Consider the following 22,241-nt stretch of genomic DNA (forward strand, 5'->3'; position numbering starts at 1 on the left):
CAGGGGGTACCTTGCATCTCAGCTCTGAGTTTCCAGTCTAGCCACTGAGAAGAGGCGCAGAGCATGGACCAGATGGGCTGAGGTTGTAACACTTTTAAGATGCACCATTATATAATCTTCAGAAGAAATTTAATTGCGAAATTTCTCCTGTAGAATGGGCTTTTGTTGTGTCCTCTAAGGTCTTGTTTCACTGTTTGAAAAGCTAATGGTGCAGCATATTTTTTGGAGGACGGCAAATTCATCTGTCTCTGGGCAAGCAGCACTGAAAGACAAAACCCCATACAGCTCCTGAGGGTGTGTTTCTGAGCCTTAATTACTTGGTGCAGCACCAAAGAAGGTGTGCAGTGTGTTCAAATAACTTTAGACATCTAAGCTGCATTCTCTGCATCTCCATCTGGAGGCACTCTCTGCCTGCCCTATTTGTAAAGGGTTCTGATGCTCCTAACTTTAGATGTTCCCATTGAATTATATGCCTAAAGTAACTGAGAGTAGGTGATCTGAACACCCTGGTGTAAATATAATGGGAATTGATCAGCAAGTGAGGACTCATAATAACCACTGACAAACTCAAAGCTGTTACAGTTAGATGAGTTCATTCTCAGAGCAGCCGAATCCTCTGTCAGACAGAGCCAATGAATTAATTATCAAAACAGCCTTTCTTCCTCAAGATTTTATGCCTTCAGTTGAAGTGGAAATTTTTGGAAGGACTTTTCAGGGGAACATCAACTTGCATAATGTGAGCACTTAAAAATCCAATCACAATCTATGAGACCACCTGTGGCACGAGTAGTTAAGTCAACACCATAAATACTTTGTGATCATGATCATTAATGAAGCACAGAAAAATCTGATTTATGGCTGAGTTAGCATGATGGCTCAGCAAATTATGCGGGTTCTTCAAAATGATAACAAGTATATTTTAGGATGAAAAACTGCAATACCTAAACAGCCCATTTGTTTTCATTAATACTTCCCCACAAGGTTATAAACACAGAATTATTCTGTGCAAACAGAATATTATTTTTAGAAAACTATTATACAGTTAATTGTGTATGATTTATTTTGCTGATGTTTTTCAACTTTCTTTTTGATTGCATTTTACTAACCTGTTTTTTCTGAACATATGTTTGTAAGAGTATATAAAGAAGTAGATCTGGAGTGCGTATCTGAATTCGTCAGGACCCTTTCATAGCCATAGTAGGGTAGTATCCTTTACACAGCATTCAGGGAATTACTACATGTGTGGAGGGTGTTTTTTCCCCTATATTAAAGATTCCCTTATTAGTTGCTCTGTTTCAGTGGTTGTTTTGCACATGTTTCACCATATGTTTGAATACAGAGGGACTTGAGTGCCTGTTGTAGAATATTGTAAGATGAATGTGACAGAAACAGAGATCGTTGCCAGTTACTGAGACATGGATCTGAATCAGGGGATCTTCCTGTTTTTGTTTGTCTGCCAGAGAAATTGAAATACCCTGTGTGAGCACATTAATTTCTCAAACTTCTCCAATCAAACTCCAGACACACAATGGAATTATTTAAGGAGGATTTGAAACGGGAAGATTGACTTAATAGTAAGACTAAGAGGGTAAACAGTATTTTGCTCATAAAAGCATTATCTTGTGGATTATTCCAATTTAACAATATTGCTTATAAGCAATAGTACAATACCAGTGTCTAACCCTAATGGCATTTAACACCCATGTGTACCTAACAGCTGTCAGTTTGAAAGTTGTCTAAATTCTCAAGTTCTGCTTTTGTATATGCTCTGGATTGCCGCTGTTTTGACAGCATTAAGGACCTTGGACACGTGGCATAATTTAACTCCAAATCTCCTTCTGAGGATCAAGTACTTAAAAGTGAGACCCTGAAGCACTCAGCTCCACATCGCTAGTGTGCTGTGTAGATACAAGCCATTATTTCTTATAGACAACTACTTAAGCTGCATGGCTGGGTGTTTTCTCTCTATATGATTTCTGCAGCTCAGGAGACTATTTAGAGATAGATAAAAGCTTATTTTAGAGGAGAGCTGTACGTAACAAACTTGCAATTCTACTTGGGGCTCAGTTACATAGAAGGCTTTCTAATCAGATACTGCTTCTGAATTTCATAAGTTTAATCCATTATTTTCTCTCTGACAATAAGAAACAAGGGCACCAATGGAAGAAAATCAGGAAACTATCAAATGGTACTTCTCCTATGTACTCTTCTGGCTCTCTGTAGTGTTCGGTAGCATGTTAGTTAATAAGGCGTGTTTTCTGTTTCTTGCCTGAATGTCTGTCAGCTTCCTAACTTCTTGGAGGCCACAAAAGTTTTACAGTCTTATTCTTTACAAAATGACCAGCTCAAACAGTGCGTGTGTCAGCAGATCACCTAGACTTTGTCTCTTGGACAGGAAGAGGTGAAGAGAAGGGCAGCAGTGCTCAGCTTCTCTCTTCAAACCTTCCTGCTTTTCCCTTTTGTAGGAAACACCTTTGTTGTGCTGGTTTGGCATAGGGATAGGAGATGAAGAATAGACTTGGAAAAAACATACAGGGGCAGAGTTCAGCATGCAAAATATTGAAGAACACAAGAACTGGTGAAGACAGTGCCAAGAAAAAGAACAGAAATACCAAAGGGGCATAATGGAGAAGCTCTGAGAGTTCAGAGGCTCTTGCTAAGAGGGCAATTTCTTGGAAATAAAAACCAGGTTTCCTAAGCTCAATGATGCGCTGATCCAGAAGCGTGAATGCTCAAGTTTCTTTCTCACCTGTATCTCTGTCAGGAGATTGCCTGTGAGTGCATAAGCATAGATATGTGTAATAAGTATAAAATCACAAGCTTCAGAGCATGAGCTAACTACCTAATAGTTGAAGAAGCTTGCCTTTTGAAAGGTTATTCCATAATTGCTCAGGATTCCGCAAACTTTCCTTTGAAACATCTTTCACTGCACATTGTCTGATCTAATTTCTAGGCTGCTCTGTTTATTGGTGTTTTAGTTCTTACACAAGTCAGAAGGATGAAAACTCTTTAGGCTCCAGTTGAGGGGGCAGGGGTGTGTCTTTGTGAATAAGAGACTCAGTGTTCTTGAAAGAGAAAAACAGAAAAAATGCTTCTTTTTTTTTTCCCCCAACCACATTTAATACTAGTGTGACATGTTTTCGGAATATATGAGTGCAATAGTCCAGAAAGAGCCTCTGCCCCTTCTGAACCTCAGGTCCTAGACGCAATAGAAGTTAGAGGTGAGAAAGACTATCCATCCATTCCACCTGACTGCTGTTCGCTTTTAGGGTTGCCTTGCCCTGATGCCTCAAGTGTCATTGCTTCTATTCCCACACGTTGAGAGCCATCCTCAGACTCAAAGGTGTGCAAACATCCCCGTGCTCTGATAGAAGACGTAAATGCTTTCTCACTATGGAGTGTGTTCACTGATATTTTGTCTGTGTTTCTTAATAACTTGACCATGCTACTTCTCTTTGTTAATTCTCTGCCATTAGCAAAAAGCAGGAAAGAATTACATTTGTAGACTGCTCTTATTTGCACATAAGCAGTGTGCAGCATCTTTCCTTAACCTCACCTCATGAGTTTCCTATTAATTGTTCTTTTCCAGTTCTTTATATCTTTCTGTGGTATTTCCAGCACAGCTCAATACTGGCTCAGTGTTTTCTCCAAAGAGTTAATCAGGCTGAGCTAATGCAGATGTATTAGTTTCAATTTAAATGCTAACTGGCTAACTCAGATAACCTGAGTTACCTGTGTTGGGTCATAGAGAAACACCCAACTGAGAAAACCACTTTGATGTTGACATATCTAAAATTACTTTTGCATTGCTCTAGAGGTCACCTTTAAAGAAGATCTGTTGCTGATTTGTACTAAGCTTCTGTGCAAATAGCAGGGATGCAAGTATTGAATGCTGTGGCTGAAACTAGGGGATACATTTGATCTGCCGTCTCAGAGTTCAGATGTAAACAGGCAGCTCCAGTGGGCAGTCTGTGCCACCCTAAGATGGCGGCTATGACAGGTATGATAAATTGCCATTTGGAGTTGTCTGTCTCCCTCTAACTATAGAGGGAATCAAGACTTGTCAAAATGTAAACCCAGTTTTTAAATTGTCTGAGACATATAAATTAATTCCACCCTACTTGACTAGAAATTGGCCACCTAACATATGTTGGACAATAACAGTGCTTTGCAGTGATTCATGTACATAAAGTATAAACCATTGACCTACTGGTCTTCTAGAAATGTTTCTCATTGTCTGTATGACAGAGTTTAAAAGAGTCTGCTTTTCTGTGCATAGGTCTACATAGTAAAGATTTAAAAGGTACTTGACCCTGTGTAGAACAGGCTAAACCTTAGTGCTTATTGTTATCTAATGATTCTTTGTAATGAACAGATAAGAGCATACCTTTGGAATCTTTTTAGTCATATAGCATACAACATATATATTCTATTAAACATAATATTTTATTATATATTGCATAGTATATATGTTATATTGTATATAAATTGTGTTATGTATCTGTCATATATAATATATATCATGTTATATATGGTATGTATAATATATAGCAAATAGTATATAATTTTGTTTGTATCACTGGGAGAATTAATTTATGAAGGCATATTTATTTATCATCACTATGATTTCTGCTTTGCTTTGCAAAATCAGTGGGAAAATTGTTTAAGATATACAGTTTTAAAAAGTATCAGATGTGTCCCCATGCACTTTTATAGTCACTCAAAATGTTGAAGTACAGTAGCTCTGACATTCTCTGCACAGGCCAACAAACAGCTTTTACAGAAGGTTCTCAGAAGTTTATATAAAATATTCATTATTTTACTTGCTAAAAGAAAAACCTCTTTCAGACCTGTGAAAAGTACTGTTTGACAGAAAATGAGCTGCAATCTGATGTAGTCTAATGTCTTGATATAAACAAGAGCAGGAGAGATTTGCAGAAATGAGTGTACATTTTAGGTTTGTCTTTGTTACCTAGCGGGATGAGTAGCAATTAAGGGAGTGAAAAGATTGCAGATTTCCTAGTGCTTTTTAACCTGCTTATTTCATTTTCAAACTTCTGAGATCAATTTAGCAGCAGGAAGTTCTGCAGAGCAATTTGGTTCCAGTTGACCCTGGGAGGTTGCTGCTGAATAAGACTTAGTTACAGCTCTGTTTCCATAATGACACCTTGCTGCAATAAATGATACCTTCTTAACCTCAAGTTGCATTTCCAATACATTTATAACAATTCCCAAGTCACATAAGGAGATTGAAAACAAAGTCCTCCAGAGAAATGTGTCAGCACAGGATGTCACCACACCATAGGGCACCTGGCGGTGCTGGAATGGTATTTGTAACTTACATAACACATTGGATGGAACACATATTTTCTCATGCTGATTAATGTCATTGTAGTTGAGATCTGAATCTTCTGATAGCAAAGTTTCTCCACCTCTTTCTTCTTCAGCAGAGGTTTCCTAAGGAAAAAACCCTGTAAGCCGCTCTGCCTTCATTTTTAAGAGGAAAACTGCATGTCAGGGATAGTTCCTTCAGGGAGCACGTGCACCAATTTCAATGGTATGCGCCACCGGCCAACAACCTGTAGCTTGCCCTAATGTCTGGGTCAGGAGGGACAGTGAACAGTACAACATATAACACTGGACCTTCTGAAAGCAACACATCAGCTATTTAAGAACAGAGTATTCTGTTACTTCTGCTGTATAGGTGCCACAACAGGGTTTATAATCGTCTTAAGAGGTGATAGGAAGGGAAGTGATTTTCTGGGGAGGGGGCCTCTTGTGCCCTTCCCTGTGCCATCAAGTAGTGTGTTATGTGATCCTGAACAAAATGCCTGGAAGAAACAAATGAAGTGAAGGGCTTTTTTTTTTTTGGGCCCCCCCTGCTCCCAGTTACCATATTCTTGCTGTGGCATTCAGCCACATAGGTTGTTGCTACCACACATGAGCTGATATGCTGGTGCCACACAACCATAATGGTGTGTTCTGCCAAACAAGGATAGAGAAGCGCTGATTTTGGGAGAGCTGTTCTCTCAGGAATCCCAGTGACCTATTAGGTCTTTAAGCCACTTACCATCTCCTGCTGCTCCTGCAATAAAAGGCAGTGGAAGGGAACCAAGAATCTACTTATTCAGATGCAAATACTTGTGGTTGTCAGAGGGCATTGATTTGATACGATTTCCATTTATGTGACAGGCAGCCCCTTTCAGTTTTGCAGATTTTTTTGTTTCCATATGATTCCTGGAATCACACCCTTCCGCTAAGCTTGTTTGAACTGAATTTATCCCACTTGCTTCAGAAATACAGAGCATATAAAGTAACTCCTTAAAACATACATTTATGTGAAACATTTGTGTGATCTTTTTTAGCTACTGTTATTTTAAGAAACATGTTATTAAAATCTTTTAAATTGTTCACTGCATTATAAATTAAGCCAAATGCTTTTTAACTTTGACCTTGTCAGAGAGAACAGAACCATCGAACCACAGAATCAGCTAGGTTGGAAAAGATCCTTAAGATCATCAAGCCCAACTGCTACCCCAGGACTGCCAAGTCCACCACTAAACCTCCTCACAGTCTGACTGACAGCTGATGTGGCTTTATTTTATACAATTGCTTTTAACATCTTCTTCTATAATCTGCTTTGAAGAATCAGGAGCAGAGCAAGTCCTGTGAGAAGTAAAGATCTAGGAGGGCTTTTGTCTCAAGCGTGTGAGATAATGAATGGCGGCACATTCTAAGAGTGAAAGAAAATTTGTAGTGTTGCAGAATCATATGGATGAATAATTACTGTCTTCGTACATAATATCAAGAATAGATGAGAGAGAATTAAGCAACGAAGAAGAAAGAACTGCATTATGGAACGCAGAAGCAAAAAAATTGTTGAGCTTTGTTTAGCCTGGAGGAAATTTGGGGGTTGCATCTATCATGACCTCTAGCCTACAACACTGTAGCAGAATCCATTTTCTGATAATGGTTTTAGGTTCACTTGGCTTCCATCCACCATTTCTGAGCAAGCAAAGAAAATCTGCAAGGGGAAAGAATTTAAAATGGAGGGAGAAATGATAATTATAGCTTGCTGGAGGCCTATTTTTCAATAAATGAAGTGCTTCAAAAAAAGCATACTGTTCTGCTGTCTTTTGAATGCAAACCTTCAGGTAACTAGTGTAAGAAAATAAAGTAAAAACATCATTTTTCACCCCAAACTTGTTAATTTTCTAGCTCTAGCGCCTTGTCAGTAAAACTCCATGCTCAACTTTGAACTCCAAGGTTAGTGACAGTAATAGTATTCCCTCCAAGCATTGTAACTGTGAATTACCACGGAAGTGATTAGGAGGATAAGAGACTCTATTATGTAAAGAATCAAATATCTCATCTAGTCACTCTACTAATTGGAATCAGCCTTGTGTGGTAGGAAAAATAATTCCTACTGAATTCAGCATAAACCCAAAGATGTTTCAGCCATGTGGACATCTTTAACATACAGAGAGATGGGCTACGAATTTATATATTGAATTTAATTTGTGTTCATATTTCCATGATTTTTTCCATGTAAACTTGTTTTTAGTCTTTTATATAGACAGACACACACGTCTAACATGAAAGTGCTCACATATTGTAAATAATGTGAGGTATTGACATTCGCATTGTACGTTAGGATAGCTCAGTCAAAACAGTAAAGAAAATCTTTAGAGCACAACCAGAAATGAACATAAACATAGGCCTTCTCAATCTATATTGCATTTGTCGCTCATAAAATAGTCTCTGTTCCCTTATTCGACAAAGATAGCAACAGAAAGATTAACAAGCAAACACAAAAGAAAAGAAAGGATGAAATGTGTCTCTGCTGGAGGACATATTGTAGGAATGAAGACCACTATAGATGATAGGCAGTACAGCTACAGGGTTGTCTGGTGATCACTAATATGTGTCATCCATGGCTTTAGTAATGGAGGCTGAAAGCTTTTGGCCTCTTAACTTCCCTGGTAAATCCTTCCTTGGTAAATATCTCAAGTGTTGATAATACTGGAGGCATTATCACTGATCAGGAAACACTGTTCTATTACTTTCAGTTCTCTTACTGGAGTAAAATGTCTCCCCTAAGAGAACATGTTTTTATTGCATTATTACCTTTCTTACAGACTTTCTAGAATCAGAACTAAAATCAATATTTGTTTTTACTGTGCTCTGAAATAATATTTTTTCCAAGTCTGGGATCATGAGTAAAATCTCAGCCTTTTTTTATTGCTATGTATAATATAAAATCATACTCAGTGACCAATAGTATAGAAATTCTAATACAGTTACAGAACCTAGGCTGGTGAAACACTCTGTAAATATAATAGCATTTTCTGGTATAGAAACTGGTGCAGAGGTTGTTTTTACCATCCGGAAAAACATTTGAAAATTGGACCTTGTTACATTTCTGTAATTAGCAACTAAATACTACATATGTATGGTTTAACAAAAAAACTGACAGTGGTGTTTTTAAACTATAGCTATATTTGTAAGGAGAAACACAAATATAAACCACTTTTTCGTTTCCAGTGTTACATCAGCTGTCCTTCCCTTAACAAAAGATATTGGTCCTCAACAAGAGGATTGCAGGCTCCCTGCAGGATGTTAAAGTAGGTTTCCTCCTCTAATTATATCATATGAAACAAGGAGGGATCAATTAGAGTTTTCAAAGAGAAGCAAGGTTGCTGAGTGGGTCTTAGTAATTCCCTCCAGCTGCAGTTGGGAAGTGGCTGAAGTAGGAGAGAAAGAAGAGGCAGGGAAGGGTTTTGATTCCCTCCTCTGTTGGGAAACCCCTACTGAGAAAACGTATAAAGCCCTATATTTTGGTGAGTGTGTCTTGAGTCTTTCCCTTGTCTTGAAGCAAGGAGAGGTCTTGATGAAAGAAGAACATGTAATTATGCAATTCAGATTATTATTGGTGATGGTAGAAGTATAGAAACACCTAACTAAATTAACCAGTGTTATCCCAAATGGCAGTATTTTACACCTTGAAACTCACAGCCTTCTCATGAGGATGGTGTCCAAAGGAGTGAACTTGCAGTCCTCACTGCAGCATGTGTGCAGTTCTTAGATCTCTCTTCTGCTCCCTCCTCTCCAAATTTGCACCTGCTGGCACTTCATTAGCTTTGGCCAAAACAGATCCAATGCAGAGGGGGAAGGAGGGAAGAGGACCATGGTGATACAGCTGTTCTTGCTTGTTGAATGGTATATTCTTTTGTAACAAGAGGGTGATTGTGCATATCTGGTAGGGATAGCTGCTCTGCCAGCCGGTGGAACACCATTGAGCTGTCATAGTTCCTCTGCACCAAAGAAATACGATCCATAATGAGATACCAGAGGAGTAGAGTACTCCATGTACAGACAGACATCAGGTGAGCTTTTAGTCGTCAGCTGCTTTTGGGTCTGAAGCTTCTTCATAGTGAACGGGCACCATATCAAAGTTGTTCCACCCTGGAAACCAGGGAAGAAATGCTGGCAATACTTAGCTCGCTTTCAACAGTGTGAAACAAGAAATTGGAAATTTAGAAAATGGTTTAAAGGAAAAAAGCTTCAGAAACCTTGCACATCGTCTGTTTTGAAATCAGAAAGTTAGAGATAATGGAAGTCAACTTCAGAAGAAAAGCAAGTCTCTAGAGAAGTGACACCGGAATCCAATCATCATTTAAAATATACACTTTCTGTCCTTTGTATAGCCTGTGAGAAAAGGGATTCTGAAAAAGGGAAGCCAAAAAAATTTAGGATAAAATAAGCTCACTCTGAATGAAGGAATGGACTTTCATTATTCAATACAAATTTGAAAAGACAAACTTAACAGACTAAATTAAATGAGGAGCTCACAGCTTTGTAGATGACTCATCGTACTTGAAGAAATTTATGACAGTATAGAGGAAAATATAAAGAGCAGATGGTGCAAAGGATCCTCAGTACAAAACAGAGATCAGCACTGAGCTCAAGAGCCAGAAAACATCATTCAGGCTAGTACCAGTGGCAAGGAAATGCTGCCATTAAAGTGATTAAAAGCCATGCTGAGCTTCTAAGCACTTTTTTTTATCAAATGGTTTCATTGGGTAACCGAATTAGAGCACTCCTGCAGCTACTGGATTTGAAGCAACTAATTAAAAGAACTTCCCATTGATTCATCATAGCAACATTAGAGCAGTCTTTATAAGTGGGCAAATAGGATTTACCTATCTTAAATTTTCCAGTTAAAAAGAGCTTTAACAATAAATGGATGGGATCTTTAGGGTCTAAGTAACTTCTGCTCTAGTGAGCAACTATTACAAGAAGCTGAAATATCTCCATACAAAGTATTGCTTTCAGTAGCATTTCACAACAGCTGAAGAACTAGAAAATGAGCTAGCTGCAGCTTTTAATTACCTGGGTTTATTTGTCGGTTTCTTTGTACAATAAATTTTTGACTTGAGTCCTTTTCCTAAAAGTCATTATTTTGTCTGAGATGTGAAGAGATAACCTCTGTATGATAAATACAGGGTCATCCTTCTGAACATGCAAGAAATGGTCAGTGGGGGCTCTTTTGTGGCTTTTTGTTGAAAGGTACATGGGGTTTTTGCCAGGTACCCTAATACAAACAGATATGGTTCTCATATTCACAGCCATACTCACAGCCTCTGCGTTTTGATTTAGGGGATGCAGTGCTGGCACAGCACTACAGGTGTGATGTGAGCCTTCCTGTATGGGGTTTTCAGTTTCAGGTACAGGTCAAGCACAGCTAGTTTAGGAGAAGGTTGAAGTAAATATTTTCCCGTTAATACACTACTGAGTTGTTTCCCAGGAAGAGGAATGGGGCTGTTTCTTTTGAGAGGATCTTCAGATGTGCCAGGACAGTGTTTTGATATGCAGTTCCTCAGATGGCAGAGTTACTGCGGAGAGCTCAGGCTGAAAACCTGAACAAATTGCTATATAAACTTAGAAATCAGAACCCAAAGGGAAATGCATGGCATGAGGTACATATGAGAAGCTTATACAGGGTAGGTGATCATTTGAAGAAGTGTAATAGCAGTAATCTATATTTAAAAATCCTAGAAGGGCCAAGAATGTGATTATGTCTGCAGTTTAACCTAGTGTTTTCTGTAATCAACCTCAGTCAGTTCACAAGGATTTAATTGTCTGACTAGTGAACCCCCAAATGCAGTGAGATGAAGCCATGATGTGCTAGGGAAGGTGGTCCAGCTGATGTCCATCATCTGTGAGCAGGCACACAGGGTGTACCGAATATATCTGAAAGGTTGCTATAGCTCCTCAAACCCACCTGTAAATTACAGCTGGATACCAGTGAATGACTCAAAACAAGAAGTAGTAAACAAATTTATATAAGCAATGCCCTTGTAGGAGCTTGCTCAGCATTTACCAAATACAAATCCATGTTTGCTAGCTACTGTTTTTCTTTAAACAGACCTATCTTTGTTCCCTGCTCAGAGTAGCTGATGTTACCCTAGAGAAACATTACGAGTGCTCAGTCTCACCCTCAATTTCAAGAGTAAGAATTTCATTTTAACCGAGGGAGTAGTTACACGTACCCAGGGATAATGTTTTGGCCCAGAACCTATTAATGCTTTTTATTTATTTATTTGTGTTTTTCTTCTGTTCAGTCACTTATATTATGCTTTTAAAGAACTTCCTGAAAAATAGGTTAATCTTTATTCAGTGTGGCAGGAATTCTTTTTCTCTCTCATTCCCTTACATCAGACCTGTAATTAAACTGGCATTAGTACAGGTTTACGACAGTTCCCTGAGTAAGCTCTGTTTTGTCCACTTAATATTTTTGGTAGTTTTTTCCGTTAGTGTTGCATGTTGGGCTGTGTGGGGGTTTTTCACATCAGGGAGGATTGGACTATTATATCATAGAATTGACAGTGAATGGAAGTTAATTTTCTCTCTCAGATAAATGCACTGTCACAGAGAAAAAGATTGTTACGTGTATGTGTGTGTGTAGTTTTCCTTTTTTCAAAGGAAAGCAACCGTTTTGGTTTTCTCCAGTGTTTGCTTACATTCTAGAATTCATTTTTCACTTTTCATTTCTTAAACGTCCTGAAATATTTACAGGAAAGAAAACTAAGGCGTGAAATTTTGTGATCAGAAGTAGATTTTTTATTTCAATTTCCTAGGGAGACTCTTTCATTCTAAAGATAAAAACAGAAGTCATAAAAATGTGTTATTTTTAGAAGACAGCTCGTTGGAAGCTTAGAAGAGGTTAAGTAAGATCCATAATAGAGAGGAATGGGGAGGGTGTGTAATAAACCAATCTTTGTTAGTGGGAAGACAAATAGTGAAAGCTGTGAACCACTGGAAGAACTTTTGGGGGTTTTTATGGTAGCTGGTTTGTTCAAATGGCTCAGTTGTCTTGAAGGCTCTCGTACAACATGAGTGGTTTTGTTGTGATATTTGGGAAAGCTGCATATCAATACTATTAAAACAGCATTAGTGTCTGGAGAATATTAGACCTCCTTTGATATGCTTGACCAGATTAATAAAATAAGCAAAGATCATTTTCTAGAATGCAATTTTTGCACCATTTGAAATTATTGCATCGGTAATAATCCACCTTCTTTTCCAAAAGGGCAGAAAATCTGTTTCTTAAAAATCAGTTAACTCCCTAGTGAGATAATTTGGCTCATGGGTGAACCAGCCCATGCTGGGCCCCTTGCAATAGCTTCTAGAAATGGTTCCTACTAGCTGCACTGCTGCAGACCTGCAGTATCAGTTACAGTAGGTAAGTTTGGGGGTGCCTTTGCCCTCATGGTTTGCCCATAACCCAATCCCTGCTGCTGGCTCTATGAAGCTGGCTCTTCTGGGCGCATAGCTACCTCACAGACAGGCTAAAATGCCCTTGCTGCTGCCAGCCAGCTAGCAGAAATGGGATTCACTGCATCTGCTTTAAGCTGTGTCACTATATTTGGCCCCAAAGAGTAAACTGAATGTACATTTTACACAGGTGGATTATAACATTTCATGAAGATTGTCCTGAATGTAGAATTTACTGTAACTGAAATGTGGTTCTGCTCTGGACGTCATTTCCTCCAAGCCAGCAGTGCAACCTGGTTGCACGCAGCTGGTAGTGGGAGCTGGCACAGGCTCTTCTTTCTACATTTTTTCGTACAGCCGTTTTCCAGAAGCTGGTCTGCACTTTAACAAAGGAGTTACTAGTATGTGCTTGAGACATTAATTCCAGGTTATATGGTTTCCCTGAGAATTGCCATCTGTTATGCCTTTCTGTGTGGAGGTCACTCCAAGTTACCTTGGGTTGGTATCCTAAAACAGGTTGAAAGGATAAACCGTGTGCTTTGTCTTTAACCCTTAGTTATCCTTTTCCCTTTCAGCACCCTCCTTGATAGGTATGGTAAGGAAGGACTGGGCTTCCCAAAACAGCATTGCCCTCTCCTGGCAAGAGCCGGACTTTCCCCATGGAGCAATTCTGGACTACGAGATCAAGTACTATGAGAAAGTAGGTCTCACTTACAGCATCACCCAAACTCAGATCCTAAAGAGCAATATGTTTTGTATTTTTAATATCTTAAAAAAGACTTTAAACTTTTCACCTGATCCCACATACAATGCTGTATAATTAGAAGGTTTATTCTGTACCATTTTTTGGTAGACTTACTTCTAACATGTTAATTACTGTCTTGTTTCACATCAGAATCAAGTAGAGCAGCAAGCAGGCATTAGATATACCTGCCCAATAGTAACTACATTTATGATCATGTATGGATCATGTGCCTGAACATATTTTGATTTATGGACTGTAAAAACTTCACATTAGAGTGACCCTGAAACAAAACAGTTACGGTGAATGACAATGTGATTTCGTTTTGTGGCATTATTTAGCAATAACCTGTTCTAAAATAATAGAATGAACTAGCCTTGTTTAAAGGGTTGCAAAAGGTTATAAGAAAGAGAAACTGCATGGCATTCATGTGAAATTTCTGGAATTCTGTCCAAATTGGGTGATTTCACAGAAAAGAGGGCAAGAACATGCATTGCAAGTAAAGGTACAAGGTACACGCACACAGCGTGTCTTGTGAACGTGTATTTTGAAGTGTGCTTCTCCCAAACCACAAAACACATTTTGTCATTTCCAGTTCACTACAGGGTCTTGTACCACTATAAAATTTAGTGCTAATCAGTGCCTTCACTCCTAAAGATATGCACAGGAAATTTTTGCTGTCCATACCTTAAAAGGTTGCCTGGTAAGTCAGTATTTGCTGTTTATCTGCCTGCATCTGAAAGTCACAATGGGACTAATGGATATGTAAGAAGACCACAAAGAACAGAAATATAAGGCAAGCCATGAAAGAAAGATTTACGTTTCTTAGGCTCCGTAAATGTCTGAGAATTTTCTTCCCTGGCTGCACTGCTGTGTTGAGATGATGCAGCTTTAATGATGCAGGAAAAAAGAGTAAATTAGAAAAAAAATCCAGAAAAAAATAAATATCACAGCTACAGGTTGGGTGGAGAAGAGATTCAGAAACGCCCTGTGAAGGAGGACGTGGAAATGTTGCTCAATAAGAAACTGAACGTGAGCCAGCTTCAGTGTGCACTCGCAGCCCAGAAACCAACCATATCCTGGGCTGCATCAAAAGGAGCGTAACCAGCAGGTCGAAGGAGGGATCCTGCCCCTCTACTTTGCTCTGCTGAGACCCCACTTACAGCACTGTGTGCAATTATGGTGTCCTCAACATAACAAGGACATGGAGCTGTTGGAGCAAGTCCAGAGGAGGCCACAAGGATGATCAGGGGACTGGAGCACCTCCCGTATGAAGACAGGCTGAGAAAGTCGGGGCTGTTCAGCCTGGAGAAGAGAAGGCTGCGTGGAGACCTCAGAGCAGCCTTCCAGTATCTGAAGGGGGCCTATAAGGATGCTGGGGAGGGGCTCTTTGTTAGAGCCTGTAGTAACAGCATAAGGGATGATGGGTTCAAACTGGGAAGTTTAGATTTGATATTAGGAAGAAGTTCTTTACTGTGAGGGTGGTGAGGCACTGAAATGGGTTGCCCAAGGAAGTTGTGCATTCTCCATCCCTGGCAGTGTACAAGGCCACATTGGACGGAGTCTTGGGTGACATGGTCTAGTGTGAGGTGTCCCTGCCCATGCCAAGGGGTTGGAACTGGATGAACTTAAGGTTCTTTGCAACCCTAACTATTCTATGATTCTATATGCATAACAAAAATGGTTTAAGCCATCTGGATCGAGCAGGTTTTCCCTGCAACACTCAGGAAGAGAAAGGAAATGGCTCTGTTTGTAGAACTGTTTTAAACCCCTCAGTTAAGTATCACGTAAGAACAACATGGAGCTGTTGGAGCAAGTCCAGAGGAGGGCCACGAGGATGATGAGGGGCTGGAGCACCTCCTGTATGAAGACAGGCTGAGAAAGTTGGGGCTGTTCAGCCTGGAGGAGAGAAGGCTGCGTGGAGACCTCAGAGCAGCTTCCAGTATCTGAAGGGGGGGCTACAAGGATGCTGGAGAGGAAGTCTTCATCAGGGACTGCAGCGAAAGGACAAGGGTTGATGGGTTTAAATGCAAACAGGAGAAATGTAGGTTAGATATAAGGAAATAGTTCTTTACTGCAAGGCTGGTGAGGCACTGGAATGGGTTGCCCAAGGCTGTTATGGATCCACCAGCTCCAGCAGTGTTCAAGGCCAGGTTGGACAGAGTCTTGGGTGACATGTGAGGTGTCCCTGCCCATGCCAAGGGGTTGGAACTAGATGAGCTTAAGGTTCTTTGCAACCCTAACTATTCTATGATTCGATATGCATAACACAGCATAGCTTTCTGTTGTATTCTGTTCAGTTCCATTCCATTTTATTCCATTCTATTTCGTTCCCTGCACTGACAGTGAGTTGTATAATGAGGACACCATTATTTACCTGAAATGCCAAGGGAATTTCAGCACCAAAAGCACTTTCAAAGACACAAATCAGAACAGTTACAGGTGGAAAGAGTGTTTTATTTAGAAATAAAGTTATTTTAATTGTCTTGGTTTAGTTTAGCTTAGTTTAGTTAATTTTAGTCTGCTTTAGTTTAGACCCTTCAGTTGAGCTGGCAAAAACCTCCCTCACAGCCTGACAAAGGCAGGGCAGGGCAGGAGCGGTGCCGTGGTGGTGTGAGAGCAGTGCAAGAAGAACCCAGCCAGAAAGGGCCAGGGAAGACCTGACAAGGGGGGGTGCTCAATGCTACAGAGGACAGCAGCAAGTGCCGGGGCCACGCTGGGGCCACCGTGGGAGTCCAGAAGGCTGCCTCCTCCCGGATGCGGGGCACGAGGGCCACCTGCGTGGAGCACGAGCAGCTGCCTTTGGGCCACAATGGGGACCCAAAGGAGCCCCATGAAGGGGCCGTGCTCGGCTGCGGAGGAAGGCAAAAAACCCCAGGGACGCTTGCTAGTCCAGCCTGGGGAGAAAAAAGCCTTCCCCCCCCAGCTGCAGGACACGAGGGGCCACCTTCGTGGGGCACGAGCAGCAGGCGATAACGCAGCCAGAACGGCCCCAGGAGCCCTGACAAGTGGTGATGCTCAGTGCTCAGAGGAAGGCAAAAAACCCCCGGGGACCGGTGCCAATCTGCCCCGGGGGAAAATTCCTTCCTGACCCCAGTGCTGGCCATCGGCTACTCCCTGAGCACGTGAGCAAGACCTGCTCCTGGTCCACTCGCTGGTTATGCCTCTGAGGGGACAAGGGGACACTGGCACTGCCTCTTCTGTCTCCTCCTGGAGCCATCTCAGGGGCTTCCAACACCACCAAAATGGTGCTGGTCTGATGAATCCTCGGAGCAAGAATCTTCCTGTGCTTGGCAGTGGGAGCTCCAGAGCACTGGGGGAGGGCACTGAGCCATCTGTGCATCCTTCTTCTTCTGGCTGCTGCCCCTCTCTCCCCAGGAGATGAGGACGGTGAGCTCCCCGACAATGGAAGCAGGATTTGCATCCATCCATCCATCCGATGAGCGTTGAGTGTGGTCCCTCCAGGAGCTGAAACAGCAGCAGAGAACCTCCTGCGGCATCGTGTTCCTTCCCTCTGTCCCCCCCTCACCTAATTCTCTGGTGCCCAGGAGAGGAGGACAGCAAGCTCCCTGATGACTGATGCAGGATTTCCATCCATCCATCCATCCATCCATCCATCCATCCATCCATCCATCCATCCGATGAGCTTTGAGTGTGGTCCCTCCAGGAGCTGGAACGACAGCAGAGAACCTGCTGCTGTTTCGTGCAGCTAAGTGTTCCCTCCCTCAGCTCCCCGACTCGCCTGATTCTCTGGTGTCCAGGAGATGAGGATGGCGAGCTCCCAGAGGAGTGAAGCAGGATTTCCATCCATCCGTCCAATGAACTTTGAGCGTGGCCCCTCCAGGAGCTGGAACTGCAGCACAGAGCCTCCCGCAGCTTCGTGCAGCTTCAAGTGTTCCCCCATCAACCCCCTCCCTCTCCCAGTAATTCCCCCGATGCCTCAAGGCCTTCCTCTCGGATGCCCTCAGGCTGCCAGCTCTGTCCTGGTGGCAGCGCCGGGCACTCTGGCAGTGGGACAGGGGAGGGCGCTGGACTCACACTGCCCCAGAGCACTGTGATGCTGCGTTGCCGGGTGCTGGCACTATGACATAGGGGTGATGGGTCCCCCGCAGCCCTGCCCATCGCAGCCCTGCTGCTGCTGCCCCTTTCCCCAGCATCCCTTGGAGAAAGGCTTTTGGGGTGCTGGGCCTGAGGCATGACTGTGTATTTTCAAAGCAAAGATTAAGAATCATTTTCATCAACCCCATTATTTTTAGTTCAGTGTATGATGTACAGTGGAGATACAGATGCTGTATGCAAGAATAAATTTCAAGGTAACACACACTACTTCAGAGCTGATAGGTAATTGATTGAATTTTTCAAACTAATTTATATTGACAGAATACAGTAAGTAATAGGTGGCGATTTATCTAAAGCATCATAAAGCAGCAACTTCTTTTGACACAAAAAAGCAAGAAAAATGCTGCCAAATATGAAGCATAGGTACTGCTTGATGGCAAACAAAACTGCTAGGGTTAGAAAACTCATTGTATCACTATACCTCCTATAATGCACCCTTTTTTCAAAGCTTTGTCTTCATACCTTCACCCATCTCAAAATGCAACTTCTCAACCACGCTACTGGTACACTGATTGGGGTTGGGAGTTCAAAGAAGATACGTACCTTGTTATATCCGTTTAGACCCATCTAACTTCTACAGACACCACCAGTACTCGCTCACGTTCTTTCTACAACAACTACTCACCTGCTCAGTTCAGACTTGCCCCAGATTTTGAATTTGCCTTTCAAAGACCACTTTCCCTCCAGTTAAAGTCAGTTTTGTAGAGTGTCTGGAACTCCTCATTTATACTCCAATCATTACGTTAACAACTTCCAGTTGTTCACCAGGAGATAACTTACACACAAGCATCTCTGCTCTTCCTGGCTCTTCACCAAATCATGAAAACAAACCATTATATTCACAACGAAACTGTATGGAAAGAAAGGTAATTATTTAGAAATTATTCAAACCGTGACACTAATTCCATCATAGTTTTTTTTATTTATTTACTTTTTTAAATTTTTTGTTCTTTTTTAATTTCTGTTTGGGTTTATCCAGACGCTCCATTTTATCTTTACATGGGGGTGCCAAAAAATCCTTACATATCCGGAGATCTATGGAATATTTTCTCAGTATTTTGCAGATCTAAATATCTAAAGGGAGCCTACAGGGGTGCTGGAGAAGGACTCTTCATCAGGGACCATAGCGATAGGAGAAGGGATAATGGCTTTAAAATTAAAGAGAGGCAGTTCAGGTTAGATATAAGGAAGAAGTCCTTTAATGTGAGGGCAATGAGGCACTGGAACAGGCTGCCCAACGAGGTAGTAAATGCTCCATTCTCGGCAGTGTTTAAGACTGGGTTGGACAGAGCTTCAGGCGATGTGGTCTAATATGAGGTGTCCCTGCTTATGGCAATGGGGTTGGAACTAGATGATCTTAAGGTCCTTTCCAACCCAAACCGTTCTGTGATTCTAGGATTCTAAAATACCCAGAATGATAACATAACAAAATCTTGTTTGGCTTTCTATCTCTCTCTAAAAATTAAATGTTGAGAAAATAGCAAAACTTCACTGTGAGCCAGTTTTGTATGGGTTGTAGAGAGTTTTAATTTCCTATTTAGGAATACTCTGGTGCCTATTTATCTGGTTGACTGACAAGAGGTCACTTTGTTCTGCAGCTTTTCAGCCAAAAATGCAGTGAACATAAGATGACCTAGGCCTGTGAGGAAAACAAAAATTCCTAGACGTTGTCCAAGATGGTTTGAGTTTCTGTCACAGTAAGGAGAAAAAGTTTTCCATTGCTTGAATAGTAATGTGATGTAACCAGAAAGAGAATATAATGAGCCTGAATTAATGCTGTATGTTGAGTCCTGGTAGCTGAAATACCTTATTTCCAGTAGATTATGAATCATTCTGAAAACTATTTAGTTAGCAACATTTGTCACCTTACACGATAAGTGAGTCTTTACAGCAGCACACAAAGAATTCTTTAAATGTTTTACCTTAGACCACTAAGATGCACTCTGAAAAGTATTTCTTCATAGACCTGCTTTGGAGTCTTCGTAGATACTATGTATTTGCAAAGTATCTTTGTTGATACAGGATGTCTGCCCTATTCTGCAGCCTGTTATCTATCCATGAGCAGTCTGCAGTCTGTTATGTATCCATGAATAGACCACTACTTTTAAAAGAAAAAAATCTCTCATAGGCAGTATTGTCTTTCACTTTAAAGATCAAACTCCAGATATCAATATAACCTCTGTTTCATTGCTAATAGGAATCAACCTAAAATTGTCATCAATTTGATGACAAGTGAATCAACCAAAACTTGTACTTTTTGAAAGATTCCAGGACATTGTAATGTATTTACGTCTCACCAGAAAGGCTGCATGTTCAAGTCAGATGGAGGAGCAGGATAAGATATGGCCTTGTTACAGCTTTGTAATGACGCTTAAGTCCTTCTGTAGGAATTCCCTCACGGAAAAGGAAAAAGTACATAGTGGATATAAACCATACCAGATGCACTTGAGGTTGTGCAGCTGAACTGGAAAATGCTTATTCCTCCCCTTTTCCACCCAAACCCTTAATCATTAAAAATTAATGCTCCCTGAGAGCTGTATTAAGCATACCAAGCTGTGTACGTATCAGCAACTGTATTAAGTTTGTTCTCCCGTATGGCCTGAATACACAGCTGGATTATATTTTCTGTTACACACAAGATAATATATAATTAGCTGAGAAAGCATGTCTATGGAGAAGAGATTTTAATGGGATATACCCAAGTACTATCCCAAGGCATTGCAATGACATCTCTGAACAGAATATCTTTTGGAGCAGGATGTAGGATGGCGGGGCTGGCTGATGTTGCTTTGCTTTCTTGTCTTTGATGGAATTTACACTAAAGCCAAATCTCTTTGACAAAATACTTCATTTTGTTGACAGAGTCAATTTGCAACTCACAGGCAGTTTTTACATCAAAATTTTAACCCACCTCCATATGACAGTGAGTGCATAGGATATGTAGGATGTCAGGTATGACTTTTCCTCCGTTCCAGTATTATTTAGAGTTGAATTAATAAATAAAAGAGAGAAAATAACTGAACAGTAGAGACAAGAGGGAAATTAGTTTTCCAATGAGATTTTAAAAAGAGATGAAGAGTGATGATCCAGAGAGATAGAGAAAAGTATCAGATTTAAAGAATTAGAAAGCAGTATGACCTTGTTAATTTTGCTATCAGTCTATAGCTGTATTAACTTACACAGGAAACAATGCTCCCTCTTAAAATCTAATATTAAAATAAACATCACTCTTTCTTTGAATGTTCATTAATATGAATTAAAATGAGCCATCCTGAATTTGAGTAGTAAAATACAGACTAGATGTTGAGGTAAATTACTTCATAAGAAGTGAGGATTTAAGACTATCAACACATAATGTTTTGAATGACAGAATTATTTTTACAAAAATTAATATGGAGAATTCTAAACACAAAAGTAATATTGTCTTTCAGGATAGTTTGCCTACAGTAGTATCCTGTAATATAAAGTAAATCTGTCTGTCTTTCTAGACATGCACCATATTATTTCAAAGCCACAAAAGTGTGTATGTACAATTGATTACATACTCTGCACTTTGATGACAAAAAGATGTGGCACTCAGTGCATGTACAGACATATGAACTGATACCCTTCCTATTTTTTTCTACACACTTTGAGGAACAGATAATTTTGTGCTATGCTCAGTATCACACTAAACTAGCACACCAATAGCACAGTCCTGGGAGCCTTCAGAGTGCTTCAAGCTCCTTTTCACATACGTGCCCAAGTTGCTTTATTGCAGCTTTTTTTTTCCCCATATGAGCTGCCAGTGTAAGGTATGTGACTTACCCCGTTTTAGAGCAACAGATGTTCCCCTCTGTCTTCTCCAGCTAAGGAGATATTTCATTGCGATCTTCTCAGATTAATTCAGTTCTGCTCAGAAAGAACCTGACCCTACTTGAGCATCGCCTGGAATCTAACCTCCATGAACAGGAGTCATTAGACAAGATATAGACATTTCTTATAAGAAGCCACGTCATGTAGATCAGAAAATCCTCTGAATTTCTCGGTGACATTTTGGAAAGGTGAAGTAAAATCAGTCATTTCTTTTCTATAGCCCTATGCCTTTCTGTAGGTGTGTATGACACGTGAGGTTCATTGACCCTCAACCTCCCAAGTACTTAAACAGCTAAACCACTCCAGTCTTTCCATTTCTTTTATTACAATTTTGCCTAATGTTTAACTGAGTTAGAAGGATTAAATTTTGTCAGACACAACTATGTTACAACTTCCCTATTTCCCTTAAATACCAGCTGTTACTTTCTTGGTTCAGATTTTGCTTTTATGTTAGATTTTTAAATCATGTAGAATAATATACACACCGTCTCTAATCCACATGAGGCTGAAGAGAGCCTACAGAGTGTGTGACATTATTCATGAGCAGGCAAAGTTAATTTGGTACTGCTGTGGCTGGATTGCTAGCATCCACTGGCTCTTACTCCAGGCATATTCTTTTATTGTTGTTACATCTACCATAGTATGCTTGATAACCTTGTAAGCTTCCTGACTGTATTTTAAAGTCAACATCAGTGACAAGACTGAGGAACAGGAAAAGGCTTATAACAATTGGGATTGAGCACTTAAT

At 40.6% G+C, this 22,241-nt stretch overlaps 1 protein-coding gene across 1 annotated transcript in view; it reads left to right on the plus strand.

The window, feature by feature from the left end:
* Positions 1-22,241, plus strand: part of EPHA6 (EPH receptor A6) — a gene marked incomplete at both ends in the record, with an annotated part of 464,979 nt that overhangs the window by 308,113 nt on the left and 134,625 nt on the right. Inside the window, one exon of the mRNA XM_080613276.1 lies at positions 13,353-13,477. Within this exon, the coding sequence (XP_080469402.1) occupies positions 13,353-13,477 (125 nt within the window). The remainder of the gene's footprint in view (positions 1-13,352; positions 13,478-22,241) is intronic.

Source organism: Psittacula echo, assembly GCF_963264785.1.
Source record: "Psittacula echo genome assembly, chromosome: 3".
Lineage (NCBI taxonomy): Eukaryota > Metazoa > Chordata > Aves > Psittaciformes > Psittacidae > Psittacula > Psittacula echo.